Source organism: Notothenia rossii, assembly GCF_949606895.1.
Source record: "Notothenia rossii genome assembly, chromosome: 1".
NCBI lineage: Eukaryota > Metazoa > Chordata > Actinopteri > Perciformes > Nototheniidae > Notothenia > Notothenia rossii.
The window spans coordinates 19,511,514-19,533,662 of NC_136912.1; the positions used below are offsets into that span (position 1 = coordinate 19,511,514).

The 22,149-nt window shown below is 40.4% G+C and overlaps 3 protein-coding genes across 4 annotated transcripts; 1 reads left to right on the top strand and 2 right to left on the bottom strand.

The window, feature by feature from the left end:
• Window positions 1-15: 15 nt before the first annotated feature.
• LOC307044631 (arf-GAP with dual PH domain-containing protein 2-like) lies at window positions 16-8,461 on the bottom strand. Its single transcript, XM_079689942.1, has 11 exons — window positions 8,024-8,461; window positions 7,343-7,473; window positions 6,685-6,776; window positions 6,348-6,436; window positions 6,091-6,203; window positions 5,828-5,974; window positions 1,728-1,811; window positions 1,571-1,633; window positions 1,346-1,423; window positions 935-1,163; window positions 16-835 (listed from the first exon to the last, which is right to left on the bottom strand). Exons 1-11 carry the CDS (start codon window positions 8,109-8,111, stop codon window positions 807-809), a joined length of 1,143 nt encoding a protein of 380 aa, XP_079546068.1. The 5' UTR covers window positions 8,112-8,461; the 3' UTR covers window positions 16-806.
• A 1,911-nt stretch (window positions 8,462-10,372) lies between these two features.
• tefm (transcription elongation factor, mitochondrial) lies at window positions 10,373-13,856 on the top strand. The gene is made up of 5 exons (XM_079689887.1): window positions 10,373-10,854; window positions 11,502-11,986; window positions 12,536-12,685; window positions 12,882-13,060; window positions 13,194-13,856. Exons 1-5 carry the CDS (start codon window positions 10,812-10,814, stop codon window positions 13,456-13,458), a joined length of 1,122 nt encoding a protein of 373 aa, XP_079546013.1. The 5' UTR covers window positions 10,373-10,811; the 3' UTR covers window positions 13,459-13,856.
• Window positions 13,559-21,292, bottom strand: atad5b (ATPase family AAA domain containing 5b). Of its 2 annotated transcripts, none has more exons than XM_079689869.1 (14): window positions 20,500-21,292; window positions 20,040-20,372; window positions 19,852-19,948; window positions 19,665-19,747; window positions 19,304-19,452; window positions 18,712-18,883; window positions 17,912-18,186; window positions 17,712-17,805; window positions 17,550-17,614; window positions 16,852-17,035; window positions 16,554-16,678; window positions 15,672-16,465; window positions 14,580-14,732; window positions 13,559-14,033 (listed from the first exon to the last, which is right to left on the bottom strand). In XM_079689869.1, the coding sequence occupies exons 1-14, from the start codon at window positions 21,053-21,055 to the stop codon at window positions 13,955-13,957; spliced, it is 3,159 nt and encodes a 1,052-aa protein (XP_079545995.1). In that variant the 5' UTR covers window positions 21,056-21,292; the 3' UTR covers window positions 13,559-13,954. The 2 variants fall into 2 exon arrangements, with proteins under 2 accessions (XP_079545995.1, XP_079545996.1); XM_079689870.1 differs by having other exon boundaries at window positions 20,040-20,369; window positions 20,500-21,291.
• Between the last annotated feature and the right edge of the window lie 857 nt (window positions 21,293-22,149).

Consider the following 22,149-nt stretch of genomic DNA (forward strand, 5'->3'; position numbering starts at 1 on the left):
ACAACAATAGAAACCTGAAGTTTAGTACACATTTATTTAGACATTTGCAACATGTTAGCATAGTATAAACAGTTATAAGGCATTAAAACCAAATCTTGCACTTAGCTGGTATACCTTTCAATGAAATTATGGCATCCAGGTAGTTGTCCATGCATTAATACATTACTTATGATACATCATTACTGTACGGTGTTTATTTGTTGATGAATAACAAAAGAAACAACTGTTGCCCTCAAATTGGTGAACATTAAAGCCAGGATTACATTATTTATTCAATTTAATATAGTTTGAAGCTTTATTGACAGCTAAAATTAATATGTGTAAAAAAGACTTTTTCCTAATGTGCAAATTGAGTGAAATAAAAAAACATTTAAAAACAGAACAATTGCAAATTATACATAGGCCTACAATGTAAAACATGTTTATTCTTCTCCCCATATATTCATTAATAAATATAATATTAGTTTTGAGTGCATTAATAATGTATTGAAAATACTTCTGTGATGTCAATGTGGCCACAGCAATGTAAGGAATTCGGGCTAATGATGTGCAGCAACATCCCAGCTGGCAGTAACTTCTCCAAGGTCTCCATGGTGTCATCAGACACCGTATAGTCTGTACAAAATGTTGGAGCTGGTCATTTATTTGTCAGTGCTGTTAACCAATGTTGCCAGTAAATAAGAGAGTCTTTCACATCGTCAGGTTTAGGAGTATATTTTGGAACTAGATGCTTTCAGTCTGTTAGGTCCCAATACAATAATTAAGGATCCTCAACTCATGCAAACCAACAAGTAGAGCTGATCAAGTCATTTTCCTCTCCTCATGTTGGCTTCATCTGCATCAAAGAGAGAAAGAAGAGAAGAGTTACGACTCACAGATGAAGAAACTCGAACACATCACCTGCGCTGTATCATCTGTAACAACAGTATCTTACTAGCGTAGTCCTCTGGGGTCATGGGTTGGGAGATGATCTTTCTGAAGGCCTCCAGCCACTCCTTCTGCTCCTGATGCTGCTCACACATAAACACATACTGCCTGTCCGGAGTTTGCAGCATGATGCCACAGTTCCACCGGCCGCCCCTCGAACTCCGCCCGATGCTCTCTGAAGCAGAGTAGCTGTGGCTCTCCGTGCCGATGAAGACAGCACCCAGCTCTGTTGCATCCTAACGGGGAAAAGCAAAAAGAAGAGCATATTAAGCTACCATCTCCAAAATTACGCAATTTATAACAGATTATTGAATAAAAGTATAGATATGTATAAATGACATGTATATTTAATTAAATATTTTGTATGGAGGAACTTTATACAAACGTTGTGACACATGTGGTATTATCTGTTAATTACCAGGGGATTTTTAGAATACAGAAGTTTCCTGTTCATGGAGCACAGTGTGAACCACCTCTTCTTGAATGGCTCCCGATGCTAAAAAAACACGAACAAAAACAAACAGACACACAGACAAAGGAGATATAGGCACAGAGAGAGAGAGAGTGAGAGAGGGGGTGAACTCAAATATCAGACATAAAAAATGTAAATCATTTTTGTAATCAATTCAGATAGTTGACAAACCGTCGGCCCAGTTTTCTCCATGTACCCCTCCTTCAGGCAATATCTTGTTAACTGGGGTATTAACTGTGAAAGAGACACAGGCAACACCGATAACTGAACAAAAGTTGCAGTTCAACACAATTTATCTGAGCTTAATTTCATTAAAAATCTTTCTCACATCATTATCTCGAAGAGTGGGGTGTTTCCTCTGCAGGTAGGCCAAGCGTGTTGCCCGAATAGCGTTGAACAAGGACACAATCACCTATAAGGCATGGGACAGTTTAATATAATTTAGGTTAAAAAAAGAAAAATCTTTAGCTGAACAGCTGTATTCAACCAAACAAACAGTATAACACAGCCGCAATTTAACATATGGCAGGAAAATGCTTTAGTAGCTATTAGAACAAGATATCATTTCCACAATGATGATGTGACTCCTCTGTGACTGCAGGCCTCTTTGATAACCGATGCCTAAATGACAATTATAGACCAGAACTATTTAAAAATGGTTTGGTGTAGAAATGAATTGCTTCAGAGAGCTAATATTGGTCCATACACTAGTAATTAACCAGTAAACAAAGAGGATTAAGGTGTACATTTTTTTAATCTATTTTGAAAAGATTTTCATTACAAAATATGAATCATATAATTAAAATGGGTATTTTGTAATCAATCAATCAATGTTTATTTATATACATTTATTTAAAATGATATAAATTGAATTATAGCATAGAAATACTTTTTTTAATTAAAAAACTTAATTTAACATTTGGATCTGATTTGTTTCCATACTGTGGCATTATAATTCTATTTTTTTGGTTTAACCTTATATATTACATTTGCCAAAATAAAATTGACAAAAATGTCAGTCAAAGCATATTACTCAAAGCTTTTAGTAAAAAGTAGGACAAGAAGACATTTTGGAGAGTATATAAAGTCCCTTATCAATTATGCAGAAGGCAGGTTGGGTCCCACCAGGCACTATATCTAATGTCCTGAGGTTGTGTTTGAATAAACCGAGTGCAAATCATACCATTAAAGAGAAGGGGTATTCAGCACAGGTGAGAATATGTTCTCCCCTGGGATAAGAATCATTAGTTTGGGGAAATGGGTCAGAGAGACCTGTGAAGGATTTTAAGGCATTCATCACTAGTACTACCTCCTGGCTCTCTTTGCCTCATTCACAGAGTAAAGTCTGACATTGAGGTTATCTACTTTAATAGACCCTCTAATGGAATTGACTCTAGACCTTTCTTTAACCTTGTCACTGCACACTTGACTGTGTCATTAGTAGACGCTCAGAACAACAGACGTCTATGAAGAGTGCAGAAGAACGCTTTGGCATGGATGGGTCAAAGAAACACAGTACTCTCACCCAGGAGACCACCATTTGTGAGACAAACACTGAGTAAATTCTCCTGACAATGTTTTATTTCCTGTGACGTCGTGTAAAGCTACTGCTGCCCGTGGCGTCATTATAGTATAGCTCAGTCGAATCGGACCAGACCAGTGTGTGAGTCAATCAATAAAATGTTTAACCTAAGACACTTTTGCCCACGAAACTAGGAGATGAATCCATTCATTGATGGATTGAACACTAACGGTACGTCCACACGGCAGCGTTGCGTGCTTCAACGGAGACGCTTCCCATTCAATTTGAATGGGGTGACGTCACGCTTTGCCGAACTGCATTGTGGTTCCGTCGCGTCGTTTTGCCTCCGTTGCTCGCTTCGAAAGTTGAGAAAAGTTCAACTTTTCAAGCGTCGACGGAAGCGCCAGCAAATCAAATAATATGCCAGTACAAGCTCTAGCCAATCAAACCGCGTGCTTGTGTGTCCGGGGCGGGAGATTAATGTGATTGGTTGTTGGTCGCACGCCAGACACGCCCACCGGCAAGCTTCAACGCACGCTGCAGTGTGGACGTACGGTGCGTCCACATGGTTCGGTCGTGTGCTTCAACGGAGACGCTTCCCATTCACTTTGAATGGGGTGACGTCAAACTTCGCTGAACTGCATTGTGGTTCCGTTGCTTTGCTTTGCCTCCGTTGCTCGCTTCGAAAGTTGAGAAAAGTTCAACTTTTCAAGCGTCGACGGAAGCGCCAGCCAATCAAATCATATGCCGGTACAAGCGCTAACCAATCAAACCGCGTGCTTGTGTGTCCGGGACGGGAGATTAATGTGATTGGTTGTTGGTCGCGCACCAGACACGCCCACCGGCAAGCTTCAACGCGACGGAACCGTGTGGAGGTACTGTAGAGTTGGATTGTATCCCTGTGGAGTCTCGTCTCCCATGTTACTCTCTGCTTGACAAATTGAAAACGACTATAAACGATTATAGTTACCCATCACAGTTATGATTTGTATTTCAACGTTGTTTCCAAATAGAGCTTAATTCTATATAGTTTACATTAATTCTATATAGTTTACATTAAGTATATCATCAAATGTTCCACATACATTTAATTCATTGGTATCATCTCGCTGAGGAAATTGGGGAAATTATGTTTCTGGTTGTTAGGGTGTTTGTGTGTGTTCCGCTCATTTTTCATTCTAAGGGACGCATCAATTCTTTGATGATCATGTGACACTTTCACGTTGATGAAAGAATAGAATCCTTGATCATCAAAGCCGAATTATGTAGGATTCTAGAACTTTAAAACCCTTTAAGTCTAGAACTAGAGACTCAAACTTCACTCAGAAAACAGCTTGTTTCAGAGAAGACATGTACTCTCACAACTTAAACTGGAAAATGGAAATCATTGATTTCGACTCAACAGAGGTTGACCCTCCCATTAACTTCTACCTGAGTTACCTGGAAGAAGAAATCCAGAGTAAACTGCAGGACAGTGAAGCGAGGATCACCCCAGGAAAATCTGAGGGCAGAGTCCTTCTGGAAATACAAGAGGACTCACTGGCCAACTTCATTGATCTTCTAAGAGAAAGACAGGAAGTCACCAAATGCTACCCTGAGAAAGAAGAGATGCAGAAAGAGATTGGTGGCCTGAAGGCCCAGCTGGCTGAAAGCAGCAGTGTGCTAGAGCATCTGAAAACTCAGCTGTTAAAGATCTGCCCCATGCTTCGCCAAGCCCAGAAAGATGTCATGCAACTGACCTCCACAAACAAGGACCAGAACGTTTCATTGGAGCACATGAAGGAAGAGAAAGAGGCCCTTCAGAATAAGCTTCATGCTGAGAGACACTTTCTGGTAGTGTCAAAGACCAATGTGGAGGTGGACCTGGAGAGCTATCTCCAAACAGAGAGAGAGGAGAACAAGAACATCCAAGTTGCCCTGGAAAAGGCAGAATGTGTCTCACAGATGCAGTGCCGCCGCTTGGAGCTGGAGAAAACCACTCTCCAGGAGCAGGCCGAAAAATCATCAGCCGCCCTTCTCCTTTGTCAGGAGGAAAAAGCATCCCTGCTGACAGAGTTCCAGCAAAGAAAAACCTCCCATGTGCCTCAGCTCAGTGAGATTTTGAGAAAGGCTGAGCAGAAGTTGGAGCTTGATCGCATCAAGTCGAAGGATGACAGGTCAACCCTCCTTCAGGCCACACAAAGCCTCCAGAAGACTCTGCAGGAGAAAGAGCAGGAGTTGCAGAAAGCTGAGAGCGCCATGAAGTCGCAGGTCGAGGACGCTGAGAGCCAGATCCCCCAAAAGAGCGAGGGATGGTTCCCAAAGTTCTTCTAAATCCCGACCGGGCACATGTTGCTGATCTGGGTCTATAAGGCCCACTGAAACACCTTCAGCTTCAATAAATGCACATTTAAAATGTAATGTTTGTTTGGTATTTAAAATCCTAAGTAGCACTAGAGTATTGTGTGAAAATATTTATGAATCATGGGGAAAGCATTGAACTGAATATAGTTTGGCTTAACTGTTCTAATCTAGATTTTATGTTGATCAAAATATATATATTTTTTCTTAAGACTCAATAGCATATTGGTTTGTTAACTTTCACATTGCTTTACTTAAGTATGTGAACAGTAATGCAATGCATTTGAGTGAAGATTTTGTATGCGTGTTGTTGTATTAGTTGTCGCACTTCAGCATCTTGAATACTAACTTTTTTTACTTTTTTTTTAACCTGTGTGACTAACAAAACATGTCCTGGCAAATTGTTAACTTCACCTGATTCACAGATATCTTATTCTTTTAAGGAACTTACTGCTCACTGTAAAAACATGTTTTTACCTTACCTCAAGTCCTAAACACATGGAACAAATCAATGAAGATCAGACTCAAAGGAAAGATCAATAGAAATAAAGGGCTTCCAAACACACCTGTCCTTTCTCGTGATAAACAAACAGATTCCTGGTGCGTTCCCCATGCACGTAGGATATCTGCAGACCGTGATTGTGACCAATCTTCTCTGGCTGAAAAACTGCATTCAGGTCCTTCATGGAGATGATAACTTTGGGTAGCTTGGACTTGTTTTTTTAATGAGAGGATAGAGGAAGGAATTCAAAGATTTAGAAACTACATTTATTTCACTGTGTATGCTCATAACACTTTGCAGACTAAGTAATGATCTGGCAAAACTCACATCCTCTTTAATAAAGTATCGAAGGGTGAAGTCTTTCTGAGACAGCTGGAAGATCCTCTTTAAAAACTGCTTGTTGTCTTTGCCCTTTTTCCATAGAGTTGACTCAAACAGTTCTGCGTTAGATACATTACATAAATAAAAGAGATGAAGGGCAACTCAACTTTATATATAATCTTATATATAAAAAACAAAAAAGCATAATTCTGAATACTGATTGGAAGAATACAGTTATGTTAGTATAATGGCAGAATGATTACCTGAGCAATAAGCTTGCTTAAATAACTCGTTTTCTCCTGTGAATTCTCTTCTTTCATACTTTGCACGGATCCATTGATCCTTGAGAACCCTACAAGGAAGCAAAACACAGTTTAATGTTTCCTTATAGACAAAACAGAAGTGTTTAGGTAAATACCAGAAAAGTTTCTTTGATGAATGATTCTATTCATAGTCTGTAGTGAAGGCTCCACTTTGGTACCTAACTCTCAGTTCCTCTTTCTGTACCTCTCCACCCACATTCATTAGAAATACTTCACTTTTTACTTCCACTGGTCTAATAGGGTGAATGGATGGTGAATGGATGGTACGGTCACTCACATGCAGTCTTTCTGTAGCGGCTGGTAGAAGAAGGCAGGGACACACTTCTCAAATATGGCTTTGGCTACAGTATTTCCTCTTTCCTGCATGAACTGACACCACAACATTTAAAGAGATTGATATGTAAAAGTTCTAACAACAAATTCCCTTCATTTCATATTGACGGATGCCTGCCTTGCAAAACAGGTGAATTGTTTGAGTTAAACCAGAAAGATTTACATTTAAGACAGAGCTTAAAATTGTTCCTATTACAAAGAAAACATGTACAGTCCAAATGTTGGGATCAAAGTATACTTTTAAAGATTTAACTTGAACAAAATAGAGCACTAACGCAGTGAAGAATTTAGGATTCTAGACTTAAAATTAAATGGATTAACCGTCACATGTGCTAACAATAGATTTTGAATAATAAATACAATAAATGGAACAATAGCAATTTCAATTCGAATTAAAAAAATATATAAAAATACTCATGGCATCAAAAAAGTTCACCTGACTTCTAATAAAAAATGTGTTTCAATATTAATATTGCCCAACTATTAAATGGACTGTTCACATATAATATTATGGATAAGATAATGCATAATATAATGCTTAAATTGAAAGAATATTCAAACATGTTAATAGATCTCTATACAAAATGAATACAAAGGTAAACCTCTACTAGTGAATCGTCCCAGTGATCCAGACGTATGGATTTCATTCTGCTGACAGCAGGCAAATTACGATGAATCCCCGAGCAGTTCAGGCACACAAAGATACCAAGAGTGTATGAGGCCCAGTCAGGATCTGTAAGAAAGAAAGAAAAGGTTTACACTGTAGGAAGAAACTAAATACCGCTCTAATTGTATGAGCAGCAACTTCAGACTAGAATAGAGTACATTGAAAGTGACAATCTTGTTCACAGTTTATTTTGTAAGTTTATGTACACTAGAAATCTGTAGAACTAGGGAATATAAAAGTATTTCATGTATTGCTTGTCTCTCCCTCCTACACAGATTATTAACTGTCTGTGACAATGATTGTGGCAAAGTGTTAGAAGGAACAATGAAGTCATACCACAGAATATGCAGCAGCCACCACTTCCCCTTATGAAAGTTAATTATAAAACGTGACTTGGTTATACAACGTAGATATCATTCTGTTAATAAACAACATCACGTGGCCTGATGCCGAAGGTTACTTTTTCTCATTCTTTTAACTTTAATAAAGTAAACATGGTCACTCAAATAGAGTTAGGGTATTTGACAGGACATGTATAGTTGTAAATCAGTCACACAACACAATTGCTATCATATAATAATAAATTGTGGTTATGAATATTTGTCAGCGTACTCACCAGGAACTCCACAGTCAGCACAAAAGGTGTTGCCTGGCTGTCGCACCAAATCGAACATGATTTTGTTATTTCTCTCCACACAGGCCATCAGTGAAGGTGGTTTGCTATGTCAGATTGACAGACTCCCAACAAAAGAGCTACTTGGTATTACCTCCATATTGATCCTACGCTGTGATTGTCACAGAGCTGCTCTGCATGGTAGCAGGTGAAAAACATGACTTCTTCTCACTGCCCAGTAGAAGCATTTCCTCTTAACAGCACAACATCATGAAGTTGATTGTTCTGCACACAAGCGCAGAGGTCCACAAATAACAGAGAAAGGAAGTGAAACAAACGTCACTGTGTAAAAGATTGAGTGTGAGAACGATAGACATTGAAATGTGACTTTGACTGTGTGGAGAAGTTATTTAAAATACATTTTGTTCATTTAAGAATATTTCATTTAGTCCATTTCAATTTAAAAGCAATTGAATGTAGGGTAAATATATAAAAAAATATCTCTTTATTATAAAAGGCTTTGTAGATAAATACATTGAAGCATAACACAGTTTAATACCAATCTTAACAACCTTTAATAATAAAAGAAAATAATGTTATTACATAATAACCCAACTAGCCTAAGAATCTTCACCTGTCCTTATCTAAAAAAATAACATGGTCAGCCCTCTATCAAATTCTACTGACTTACAGTATGTTGTGATTATGTGCATTTAATGGATTCTTTTGTCATTTTCTAAAACAATAAACTGAATTACTGTCGAAAACATTACATAACTCTGAGGAAATGCTGTTCATGTGGCAATTACGACTACTTCTCAAACATCCAGATTTAGCAAAGGTCATATCCCTGACTACATATTGCAACACAATCCCCCAACAATTGTAGACAGGAAGTTAAAAGAAAAAATCTGAGACTAAGCACTTCCTTTTTGCTGAAATGTATACGGTCAATACAGATGGCTGAAAATGTAAAGCTGCACTGATGTTTTCTGGCCAATATACGGGACAGGCAAACGGCAAAACAAGCTAATGGACACACAATATTTTAATTCATCTACAGTGGGGCAAAAAAGTATTTAGTCAGCCACCAATTGTGCAAGTTCTCCCACTTAAAAAGATGAGAGAGGCCAGTAATTTTCATCCTAGGTATACCTCAACTATGAGAGACAGAATGAGAAAAAAGAAAATCCAGAAAATCAAATTGTCTGATTTTTAAAGACTTTATTTGCAAATTATGGTGGAAAATAAGTATTTGGTCAATAACAAAAGTTATACTTTGGTTTCATCTGAACATATGACATTCTCCCAATCCTCTTCTGGATCATCTAAATGCTCTCTAGCAAACTTCAGACGGGCCTGGACATGTACTGGCTTAAGCAGGGGGACATGTCTGGCACTGCAGGATTTGAGTCCCTGGCGGCGTAGTGTGTTACTGATGGTAGCCTTTGTTACTTTGGTCCCAGCTCTCTGCAGGTCATTGACTAGGTCCCCCCGTGTGGTTCTGGGATTTTTGCTCTCCTTTCTTGTGATCATTTTGACCCCACGGGCTGAGATCTTGCGTGGAGCCCCGGATCGAGGGAGATTATCAGTGGTCTTCTATGTCTTCCATTTTCTAATAATTGCCTATTACCTATTGCAGATTCAGTCTTCCCAGCCTGGTGCAGGTCCACAATTTTGTTTCTGGTGTCCTTTGACAGCTCTTTGGTCTTGGCCATAGTGGAGTTTGGAGTGTGACTGTTTGAGGTGGTGGACAGGTGTCTTTTATACTGATAACGAGTTCAAACAGGTGCCATTAATACAGTTAACAAGTGGAGGACAGAGGAGGCTCTTAAAGAAGAAGTTACAGGTCTGTGAGAGCCAGAAATCTTGTTTGTTTGTAGGTGACCAAATACTTATTTTCCACCATAATTTACAAATAAATTCTTTAAAAATCAGACAGTGATTTTTTGGATTTTTTTTTCATTTTGTCTCTCATAGTTGAGGTATACCTAGGATGAAAATTACAGGCCTCTCTCATCTTTTTAAGTGGGAGAACTTGCACAATTGGTGGCTGACTAAATACTTTTTTGCCCCACTATAGGTAGCTTAGCTAAAACTGTCTATTACAATAGCCCTTCAAAAGAAAATCTAAATAAATCTGTCACATGGTCATTGTGGAGGCTTTTGTTTTTAGCAATGTTCAGATTTAAAAAAATGAAAGTAGCAATACCACAATGTTAACATGCTTTGTCATATCCTGCATTAAAATATCCATTAGGGAAAGTTGCGAAAGCATTATCAGCTAAATGTACTTAAAGTATTACAATGACTTATTATGCAGAAGAGTAAGCAACATTTTCATATTAAAACTGGTGAAAATGAAGTAAATTAAATAAAACATGTATAATAAATATATAAAACACATTTGATAAACTATAGACCAATATTTGGAGTAAGATGTACAATATTCAGCAGTGTTGTAAAAATAAAAACTGCAGTAAAGTGCATCAAAATGTTGCTTATGTACAGCTATTGAATACTGTTGTATAGTAAGTTACCACATGAGCACCACATTCAACTATACACTCCCATACATTAGGTGGCACTATTAACCTTTAACGTCCATTTGCAATCCACAAGTAAAACAGAGAAGAAGAAAACCGGAACCCTTGTCGCATTGTTGTTCTAAGCCGACGTAATGAAACAGTCGGACAAGAGGGCAAACTCTTCAACCTGTATAATCATGGATGTATAAAGAGAGTATAATGTTGTAACAAAAACATATACATATTTATTTTAAATAACGAGAATGTGGCTCGCCAGGCGATTTCTGTCTCCGGTCGTTCAGAGAAGTAAGTTGTAAAATGATGTCTCTGTTTAAATTCCCATAGTAGCAGTGTGATGCTAATTAAATGTAGCTAGTTGTCACAGTTGCAGGTTCTGTTGCTATTTCAACAGTTTTATATTTTTTAGACTTTTTCTTCTCGAGTTTTCACAGTGAATATTAGGTCAGGGAGATAACAGTGAGTTAACAGACACTACGGCTTTCTTCTCACGTGTTGAGGAGTCAGCCTGTTAGCATTTTGTGTTTTACAAAAAACATGACACAGGTGGACAGAAAGTACAACTCCAGGATAGACATTTTAACATTCAAAATGTTTTATGTCATATCATAACACAACTACAGTATAGTGGTGTGTATGATTCCGATGATTATTTGCACTATTAAGTGTCATATCAGAAGAAGAGGAACCTTTATTGATCTCCCTCGGGGGAAATTCATTCAAAAACATGATTAAAAAGTCAATCAAAACTAATTGTGTATTTAACAAATACTTAATCTGAAATAGGAAACTGTATTTTTATTTTTATGTAATTGTCTTATTACTTAACATGTCTAGCCCTTTTCATATACAAGATATATGTTCATATATGTTCTTGAATAAATAAATACAAAAATATATATATTCACCAGGGTTGGTTTGTGTTTCCTCTGCAGGTCAGTATGTGGGACAGTCTGGTTTATTCCATCGTCCTCGGCATGGCTGCCTCCCGAAGCTGGAGCCGCGGTACCTCCAGTGCACAAGTTGCTGGCAGAGCCGGGTTCCCGTGGCAGGCTTTGAGACCCTGAACGCCTCCATCACCTCCACCTCAGAGCCCTGCGATGAGGCCAATAGATCCCTGGATGCCTGCTACACATCCGATCAAAAAGACACCATCCTCCAGATGCTCAACAACGCCTCACCGTCAGAGCTGGCAGGCGTCAAGCTCCTCCGAGGCCGCAAGTCAGTCAACATCGTGGAGTACAGGACTAAAAACGGACCTTTTAAAACTCTGGAGAGTGTGGTGAACGTACCGCTGCTGAAACACAAAAGTGCTGTCACTGTGTTCAACTCCATCCTCAACCCCGTGAAGAGGGAGAGGAACGTGAAGATTCAGTTGGCCAAGTTTATCAGGCCAGAGGTTGACAGGTCCTGGTTGGAGGTAAGGTCCTTGTGTATTTCCAAACACCTGCACTTGTCTTTACATGCATCACTGGCCTGAGGGTGCCTGTGGGGCACAGCTGGCTGAGAAACTCTGTTAAGTTATGATAACATATCTTATGGGATAAAGAACCAAATGCCACAATGGGCACAAAAGAATTACAGAAACATAAGCAGACAGAAAATACCAAAAGAGAATCAAAACAATGAATACATAAAACATAACTTGGGATGCGGAAGTCACATAGATGACTAGAGGGACAAAATGACTGCCAAGTGCCACAAACTAGCATGATCACAAAAAGACACACGACTACAGAGGAACAGCAAATGATTATTAAGAGACATAATCAAAGACTGAAAATGATGTCATAGAAAATCAAAAATACGTCTAAAAGACACAAACTACCACAGAGAAACTAAATGACTACAAAGGGGCTATACAAAGATGCCGTATTTTGTGTGTCTGGATGTCATAGCACTGACTGTCTTATTTCAGAAATCAGGATCATTCACTGTAACTATCATGAATCTCTATTTGTCTGCTTAGGAGGCGAATGCAATTGTGTCAATCGTGTGCGGGACTAATAAAATCGCCTGGGCTCATGTGGACCGTGAGATGAAGGTGTGGGATTGGCAAGAGCTGGAATGTCCACATTTCCTTAAGGGAACATACCTGGCTTCTGCTTACTTGAATGATGTAAGTATAATTACCAGATTTCCCCTGTTACAATTGAAATGTTACACTAGTCGATTCGTTTTGAGGAGAGAAAAATATATGACACCTATTGTCAATTTGTTTTCCCTTTTTGTTAACATCTAGATGTCATTTAAGGCACACAAAAAGAACCCAAGTACTAATAAAAAAATGTATACTGTTTCCTGTCTGCCTTCAGGTTTCTGCAGTTCTGAAACTCCTCCCCTCAGCTGACTTTTACATCATCGAGAAATCCTCCATCTCGGTGCAGAACACAGGTCTGTTCCCGATCATGGCCCACATGAGGACTGTGGAGGCCATGCTGTTTTCTCTGCTGGAGCCGAGAAACTTAGCCCAGGAGTCCAACATACCTCCAAAGTGAGAGAATTACAACTTTACCAATATAAAAGCTGCCTAAATACTGTACAAACACACATGACATTTATTGTGAAATGTACTTTGAACAATGACTTGTTCCATAATGTCCCCCCTTGACTTCCTTCCTCTGCAGGGTGTTGAACATGATGCGTCCCGCTGTGGGGCGTCACTTTGAACTCATGGTGGGCGACTCGCGGGCCAGTGGAGCGCGGGTAGTGCGACAGCTGATGTCAGATTCGGTGACTAAGGAGATCCCGAGGATAAACTTCCCCCCCAATCTGCTGATGAAGTACAGGAATGCTTTCCAGATGAACAGCAAGGGCGAAGGAGAGGAACTCTGTAACGCTCTGCTCCAGGCTGTGGCTTTTTACGAACTGCTCAGCAAATCCTCCGCTTAGCCGCCACATGGTCTGATCTCATCCCAGGAGCCAAAACAAACCTGGGAGTGGAATTATGAGCCTTTGTGGACTTTTAACAAACATGTACCTCTTGAACAGATTTGGGAGAAGGTGATGATACAAGATAATAAATAAGTTTGTTGTTACATGAAACACTCTTAATCCTCTCGTTTTGGTATGCTTAGCATGAGGGTTGCTGCAATGTTTGGTTATTGCTGCAGTGGACCTTCATCATAAAGTAAATGCTGTCAGGATTATGCAATAACTTTTAGGAAAAACACTGCAATGATCTCAATGGCAACCCACATAAGTGCCTGAACACTCGTCGTTTAAAAATGATCACTTGCAAAAATTGATTTTATTTACTTTTCACAGAAATTAAACGTGATTTCTCATCAGCTGCATCAAATTCATTTGGAAGTAATTAGGTGGAGATTGTTATAAGTTAAATGCACAGAAGTAAAATAAAACACTGACTGGAGTAATGTGAGGTTCTCTACGGGAAATCTTCTGCCAGGAGTTGGATGGTTGACTTTGAGAGGCCCAGGCGAGTGCTGCTGAGGTAGTTCAGACACCTACAGTGCGGGAGCAATCATTAGAGTTAGTCTGCAGGTCTTAAGTATTATTTGTCATCTGTCACACTGACTGCCCTGGTGTCACCAGTTTATTATAATGAAGTTAAAGGAACACTACAACCCAAAAATGGCCCTTTGTATTTACCATGATTTACTTACCATGAATTCTTAAATAAAACGTTTTCTAACTTGACTACACAGTGAACCAACAATCACAACAAGTAGACATAAGAACGTTTTTCAACACATCCATTCACCATCTCTTAAAACTCATACAATATAATCCAAGTCCTATGCCCACTCCCCCCAAAACAATGTACATGCGGAAGTGGTTTTAATATTAAGACTAGCTGAAATGAGTATGTAAAGGAACAAGGGTGAGTAATGGAGATACAATAGATAACTTTGCTGGTGAGGTATTTCTTAATAGTAGATTTAATTTGTTAAAAACAGTGCTGTCATCAGTGCTAAATTATTAATCACTTGTACTAAAGGTAGTTGGCCTCTTTAATTTAATTGATGTGTCCTGTATTGTGTCCGTCTCACCCGATTGGCTCCTCTTTCTGTTCTCTCTGAGACCGACAGATGTATCGGAGGACGGGCATGTAGTCCACACTGACGGCTCGTCTGTTCCCCAGCAGGCCGAAGGATTTACTGCCAAGCACTTTCCTGCTCAGCTCGTACCTCCGCCTGCACACACTGGAGGGAAAGACATGCATAGTGTTGTAAACTATTTGTTTTGCTAACTTCACTGTAAACAAAAAACCCTAACAGTCCTTAAAGGTCCCATGTCATGCTTTCCCGGTTATTACCCGTCCCCTTGTGTGTTATGTAGCTTTTTCTGCATGTAAACGGTCTGCAGAGTCACAAACCCTCAAAGTACACCCTGCAGCGAGTAAAACTCTAACACAGAGAAGACCTTTCTATGCTGCCCCAGAACGCCTCGTTGGACATTTCTCTTTTTCCATCTTTTTCTTCCTGAGTATAGTGACGTAACCATACCCAGGTCCAAATGGACCAATCCGCGGAGCTCCTCACACACACTCACTCAGCCTTATCTTTTCTCAGCCGCACTACTCCGCGGAGTTTCGCCGGCACACACCTTATCTTTTCTCAGCTACGGCTCCGTGGATCTCCACTCACAGTTCGCCACACACTCCCGTGTGTGTGCTCAGGCTGAGTTCTGCTGTGTCTCGCAGACCCCACGCAGTAACCAGCAAACGACACCAGTAATCCAGCTCACACTGTCCGCTCCTTGAGCCTCAAAGGGCGGAGCAGCGACCCCTGCAAAGTCCCGCCAACACGGCACCCAGACCCCACGCAGCATTCTCATCTGTTTGTCATTACTGGTGTCCTTTTCTGGTTGCTAACAAACACCATTGTAACACATAAACACACATCAGAGCACACTGGGCTCACAGGGAGGGGGGGGGGGGGGCACATACTATACAGAGGTGCTGTATGAGAAAACCAATGTGATTTTGGAACATTGAACAATGTAAATCTATTCTAGTAGACCTCAACAATGGAATTATGATCAGTGGAAATGGCCATGACATGGGACCTTTAAAAAAACACTGATATGCTTGGTAGTAAAAATAATAATAATTCAGAAGTTAGGATGGAGAGTAGACTCACCTTGCTGTACACGGAGATTGCAAACTAAAGCTGAGGCTCTGGTGTTTGGAAGAGGCAGGTAATGTCAGTCTCTCCACCAGCCTCCGCCAACTTGCGTCTCCCACTTCCTGTTTATATTTTTGGGCTTCAGTCCACGCCTCAGACACTCGATAGCAGCACCTGTGAAACCCCAAGCCCTCAGCAGCAGCCTGGACGTCCAGCAGCCCCTCCTGGCTCAAAGTCCAGCACACATCATCGTCTGCACTCATCTCATCCGTCGTCCCATCTTTTATCTCAGCCCCCGTCCAGACAAAGGTCTCAGGTCGGCCTGAAACCAGCGGCGCTGCTGCAGCTGGCATTGTTGAGTCAAGGTACGACATGAGGTCAAAGAAGTCTGTCAAAGCGTCCAGGCAGTCGGTTTCAACTCTGGCTGCTTTTTCTTCAGTCTTGTCTCTTTTAGTAGCAGCTGCTGAAGGAGCCCTTTTTGATGATGATGAAGTTCTTTGTGTCAAACTGGAAGATGATGTGACGTCAATCATTGCTGTGATACATTTGTTTCTGCTAAGCCTGGAGATGTTCTTAACAGATTTGCTGTTGGTGGCTGATGCCTTAACACTGACATATCCATCGAGCAGCTTGATGTGAAGATTGATGTCAGGAGGGTCCGGCTTGTTCTGCAGCGCAGCACGAGACCCCGGGGCCCCGGCGGGTAGGAGAAGCTCCAGGTTTGAATACAGAAGAGGAACACCCCCTCTCCAGCTCTCTGCCAGGAGCCTCAGGAGCTGCTCCGAGTCATTTTCAGACCAAACATTAGACTAAAAAGATCAACAGACGATGTCAGTTTTTGCCCTGATAAAAAGTGAAAGGAGTGATTAAACACGATCTTAACATATCAATACTTGCCTGTAAAAGGTTTACCAGTTGGTTTTGGGTAACAGTGTGGAGACCCAGCATGCTAGCAGCGCAGCATGGGTCGGATTTAGGAAGCTGGAGGTCTACATCTTGTCCTATTTTACGAACACTCAAATCTAGATAAGAGAATATAACATAAGTTGGAGCTTTATATATCCTGAGATTGCAGAGTAGGGATTGCAATACAAAGTAGAACAATCTGCAAATCCTGCAAATTTGAATTGATGTTATTGGTAACACAACTCTTGTCTATTAGGGGAGTGATTGTGATTTATTTAGAGTAACTCACGCTGTACATGAGTAAGCTCCTCACAAGATGTCTGTCCTCCTCCACTCTGCAGCCAGAGCTGCAGCTGCAGCAGACAGCGCCTGACGTCTCCTCTGCACAGACTGACCAGCCTCTTGACAGCGTCCGGCTCCAGCTGCACGCTCTCAGCCAAAGCCACCAGCTGCAGGTAGCTGCATACATTCACCTTGTAATGCATGAAGTTTTTGACAAACTGTTATTCATGCTAATATTTGCCATCATGATTCTGCATGTGTGGGAAGCCTTTTTATTTCACTGTAGTACCGTCTAATCCAACATTTTACGATCTGAATTTCCGGATGTAGCAATAAGCTTGACTCCAACAAAAGTAGGTCTCAGGAAAGTTTGATTGACTGTTTACTTAAAGAAAAAGGTATTAGTACAAACACATCTTTTCAAAGGTCAAAAAACTATTTTGTTCCGTGATTCTTTTTCCTAATTAGCAGCAGCTGCGGTCGGCTATGACGTAAATTGTATTACAGCTGATTTAAATAAATGATATAATAATACTAATAACACAGAAACACAATGTTCAAATATATATATATATATATCAAATTATACATTTTAACATATGGCTCCTACAGTTACAAACATACACTGGGTGAGCTACTTCAGGAAACATCTGAGTATGCCACACTGAAGTTGTACAATATTGTAGAAATTAAAGTCTGACTTACCACTGATGGGGGTTTGAAAATGATTTCCTCCAAGCTGCAGTTAAATCTCTCCCTGAATAAGGGATCTAAAGAAGACATTTATTTGATTTAGTCATACTTATTTATTTTCCATCACAACTTGTTCTGAAAGCTTTTCTAAAATGACACAGTGTATGGGTTTACCATTGGTGGTCAGAACGACCGGTCTTTTAGTGGTCGTCATGAACGTTTTGATGGCCGAAAAGAAACCCACATCATCATGAAATATGACATCAACCTGCGGTGGCAGACAGATGCAAAAAGGATCAGACCAGCCTAAACATGTGCAGACTCAAATCCAGATAATGATATGTGTTACAGTGTGGGTTTGCCAGATGGTTTACCTCTTCAAACAGAATGAGCGACGTGGCAGTCTTTTTGCTCTGCGGCACCGTTTGATCAGAGCCTGGTGATGGGTTTACGGATTTCCTGCCGTCTGGTTCATATGATGGCAATAAATCCCCAAAGTGTAAGCGATCTGGTTTGGCCTTCATTTTAAAGTAGTTGGTCAAAGTGACGTTTGCTTGATTTGCTTTTCCTTTGCGACTTGGGTGACCTAAGTTCTGAGCTGCTTTCCTTTTAGAGGTACAGGTGATGTTTTTGGGACGCACTGTTTTTCCTGTGAAAGAAAACATATTAAAGCCTATCAAATATGGAGCATCCAATTCTGTCTTCATGTATCCATTTAAACACTATTTAAAAAGGTCCCCTATTATACTGTTTTTCACCAATATATTATAGGTCTCTAGATATATACAGCAAATGCTCTAGGAGGAGATTCAGGTGATAAGGTGGGGGGGGTTGGTTATTGGCTAATGGTTGGTTATTGGCTAATGGTTACACAAGCCAAAACGTTATGACATCATAAAGTGGCCTAAATCTGATCAGCTCATTTTCAGATAGATCAAGACAAAAAGAGAGCAAATCTTTTTTCCTGACACGTTCAGAATCTCTTTACACAGAGGGGACACATAACAACGTATAAAAGACATGAAAAAGTGGATTTTGCACAATAGGTGACCTTTAAATCCAGCACCATCACTTTCTTACAAAATAAACTGTTGCGAGTTTGTCTCAGTAAGTCAGTAAGTAAGAGATGATTATTATGTTTATCTGGACTTCAGAACACACAGTGTATTCTCACCAGGTAAAGTGTCAGGTCTAGGAGGGCAGCTGTTGATGCTGTAGTTGTTGAAGTAGGTTGGTTTCGGTGGGTCCTTCCCTGGCATCTCCACTAGATGGGACTGGGTAGCTTCCTTCAGCTGGGACAGAACATGGCGGCCACTGCGCTGGGAGGAGCAGTTCACCTCAAACACCTTTGTTTGGAAATGAAAGATGAAATAAAGTCGAATTCCTCTTAGTTAGGTTACATAGCCAGTTGAATTGGTCAACTTGCTTTAAATTGGTGAACAGTCAGTGGGATAACCTCAGATCTCACTGATTATGAAACAGTTTATTTAGTCATTAACAAACTGTTCATATTATCCTTTTAAATCTTTTTGTATTCTTCTAAGTCTTCTCTTACTGTATTTTTTGGATGACATTTTTGTTATCACAGTTGTTCAAAGAGGTGAGCAGAAACGGAGATTTTCAACCCTACCAGGCATCAATTATTGGTGGAAATGAATAGCACATTTTTTGGCATGCATGATTATATTTAAGATATGTATGGATATTGTAGATGATCATGATTTGGCAGAAGAGATACAAAGATATTGACCCAGTTTGAACCCAACCTTGAAGCCAAGCTCCTGGGCGCAGGCGTACACCGAGGCGGTCTTTCCCACCCCTGGAGGTCCGGTGATCAGCATGGTGTTGCAGAGCGGCTCCTCTCGGTCGCCCTCGGCCCCCCCCTCACCCTGGAAGTCTCCACAGTCCCATGAGTCTGCACAGGAGGACAGGCATGCATTTTCCAACCAAATAACCCCACACATGGAAAGTTCTATAATATCCTGAGTCATTAAAAGTCACGTGCACATTATAAGCAAGCTTGTCACCAATTTGTTGCTATACTAAACATTTGAAAATGCCAAATTGACCACATTAAAAGTTTAACCCTGAGATACAAGAGCAAATGGGATAAATACCAGCTCATACCATTGCTGTTATCTTCTTGCTTCTTCTCCTCCATTTTTCTCCTCTCATCACAGTCAGCTTTTAGTTTCCATTTCTTTAACCAACTGAATTCAATAAAAACACACAACAAATGAAAAGATTATGCCCTCACGGGTTTTTCTACTACAATATCAGTAAAGTCTGAGGGGGCGTATTGTATAAAACCAACTTTTGTAGTTTATTCACAGAGGCGGAGTTCCCAATGACTTCACTTATATGCTGAGGACTGTATTTGTCTGTCCAGAGAACATCCTCAAAACTGGAATCTAGACAAACGAAAAGGAGGAAATGTTATGTGTGTGTGCTATTAGAGGGCATGAAACATGTCATAAACCAATCGTAGTTTGACAGGTTTACCTTTTTGAAGGATGTCAGAGGTTTTGAGTGGCTGGATGCAAGACTCTGATTGATTTATCAGTAGAGGAAGGGGCTCACAGTGGTTCACCAGGCCTGCTGGGCCCCCACGTTGCTGCCTCAGCCTGTGAGTACGACTGAGCTTGTTGCTTCTGCGCTGCTGTTGGACCAATGGGACAGGATATTCCTGGATAAAATGTGTTGACACGGGACAGTGACCCATACCAACGGTATCCTCTTCTGTGACATTAGACCTCAGACGTTTGAACACCCTCTCAGAGTTTTCATTTACCCGTTTTCTCTTCTCAGTTAAGTGGATTTGACGAGAACTTTCTGCTTCGGAAAGAAGAGCAGAAGTTCAGTTGAACAAAATCAAGCTTTAACTTACTTTTTGAATGCATAAACTAAACTAAATCATAAATTGAAAGCACACTCAACATAAAAGACTGTGACTCAATCTAACCTGTGGATCCCACATTCGGCAGCCTCTCACTCGCTTTCTTCTGCAAAGTATTGAACACTGATTGCACTGATAACGCTGGGTTGGAGGTTTGGATTTCCTCCATGCAGATGTGCAGAGCTGAGGCTGACAGCTGTGCTCTCCAGGATCTCTTTCTCTCTGTTGGTGATGCATGCTGCTGACTTTTCCCCAGCTGCATATCAGGGAGCACTAATTGCTGCACCTTGTCTGCAGGCTGATCCAGTTTCACTTCCCGGCTCCGTTTACTCTGGCTTTGCTTAGTTGTACGTAAGAAAATTGGTGCAATTTTAACGTATTTTGGGCAAAAAGTCTTCCTCTGCTCCTGAACTGGTTTAACTTGTGTGGTGGAGATGCCTGCAGGAGCAACATGTGTGTCTCCTGCAGCCAGCGAGGCTGAATCTTTCTCTGGTGATGTTTCATCATAGGAACAACTCGAGTCTGACAACACCAACCTAATCACCTCGGCTGTTCTCGGCTGCTCTCTGCTCGGACACGGAGCATCTTTACATTTGTTGCTCCGCTTGAGTTTGTTTCGCATCGTACTCCTAATTTAAAGACTCTTGGCATTATGCTAACGACAAATTGCTACACTAACCAAGCGAGCGAACTAAATAGTTCACTCCTCCGACTCCCATTCATCTGCTCCACAGTACCTTAATTCATTGTAGCAGGGAATTGAAAAAGCCAAAAATAAAACAAACTTCTGATTTGAATCCAGAAACATCCCAACTACCCTGAAGTGACGTTTAAAACGTGCGCGAGACGGTATGATATAACCAAAGATCGTGTTCATACAAACAATGAGGAGGCTCTCGTTTAGTTTAGCGAGGCTACCAAACTCACGATGCATACATAGGGGCATAGTTTGAGTTTTTCATCACATACGCCTAAACGTTGTTACAAACTGCGGACTTAAATACATAAACAATACTTGGTGAAATTGGTGTAAGATACAGATGTTCGTCGAAAATCCCATCTCAAATACTCTTCCTCGGAACTCATTGCAGAGTGGTAGCTCCCTCCCGCTGTTGTCACCAGATATTGTACATCTGTAGTGTAGATCTTCTTTTTTTTTGCCTTTACAGAGATGTAAAAAAGATAAAAAGTTGAAGATAACTTTTAATTGATGTGTTTTTATTAATCTTTCGTTTTTGTAAAGCGCTTCGTGCTGCATTTCTTGGATGGAGGGTGCTATACAAATTATTAATGAAATAAAATAGCTTGCCACAATGTCTAAAAGGCTCTATATTTGAAGAGTGAGTTCCTTGAAAAATAAACTCACTGCTTATTTCTTATTTAAAAAATCACGAGACAAATAAAGAAAGTCTAACTAGGTGGGACAGTGACAGCTTTGGCCAAAACAACATGTTACTCTCTTATATGAACCTAGTCTCTGCCTTGAAAGCCATTTAAAGCACATGAATGTGTGAGAGCCACCTAAATATGTTCATTACAGCCAGACGGTGGACGATGGAGCACTCCCTTTCCTTCACAGTAGCTTGAGTAAAAATATGGCTTTGGAGTGTCAAGAGGTCAGGGGAAATATTTATTGACACTTTTTGGAAACTGCAGGAACAGCAGAACAACTTGCAATATGGAATATTTCTTCCCTTTAGAAAATAAGCTTTCTCT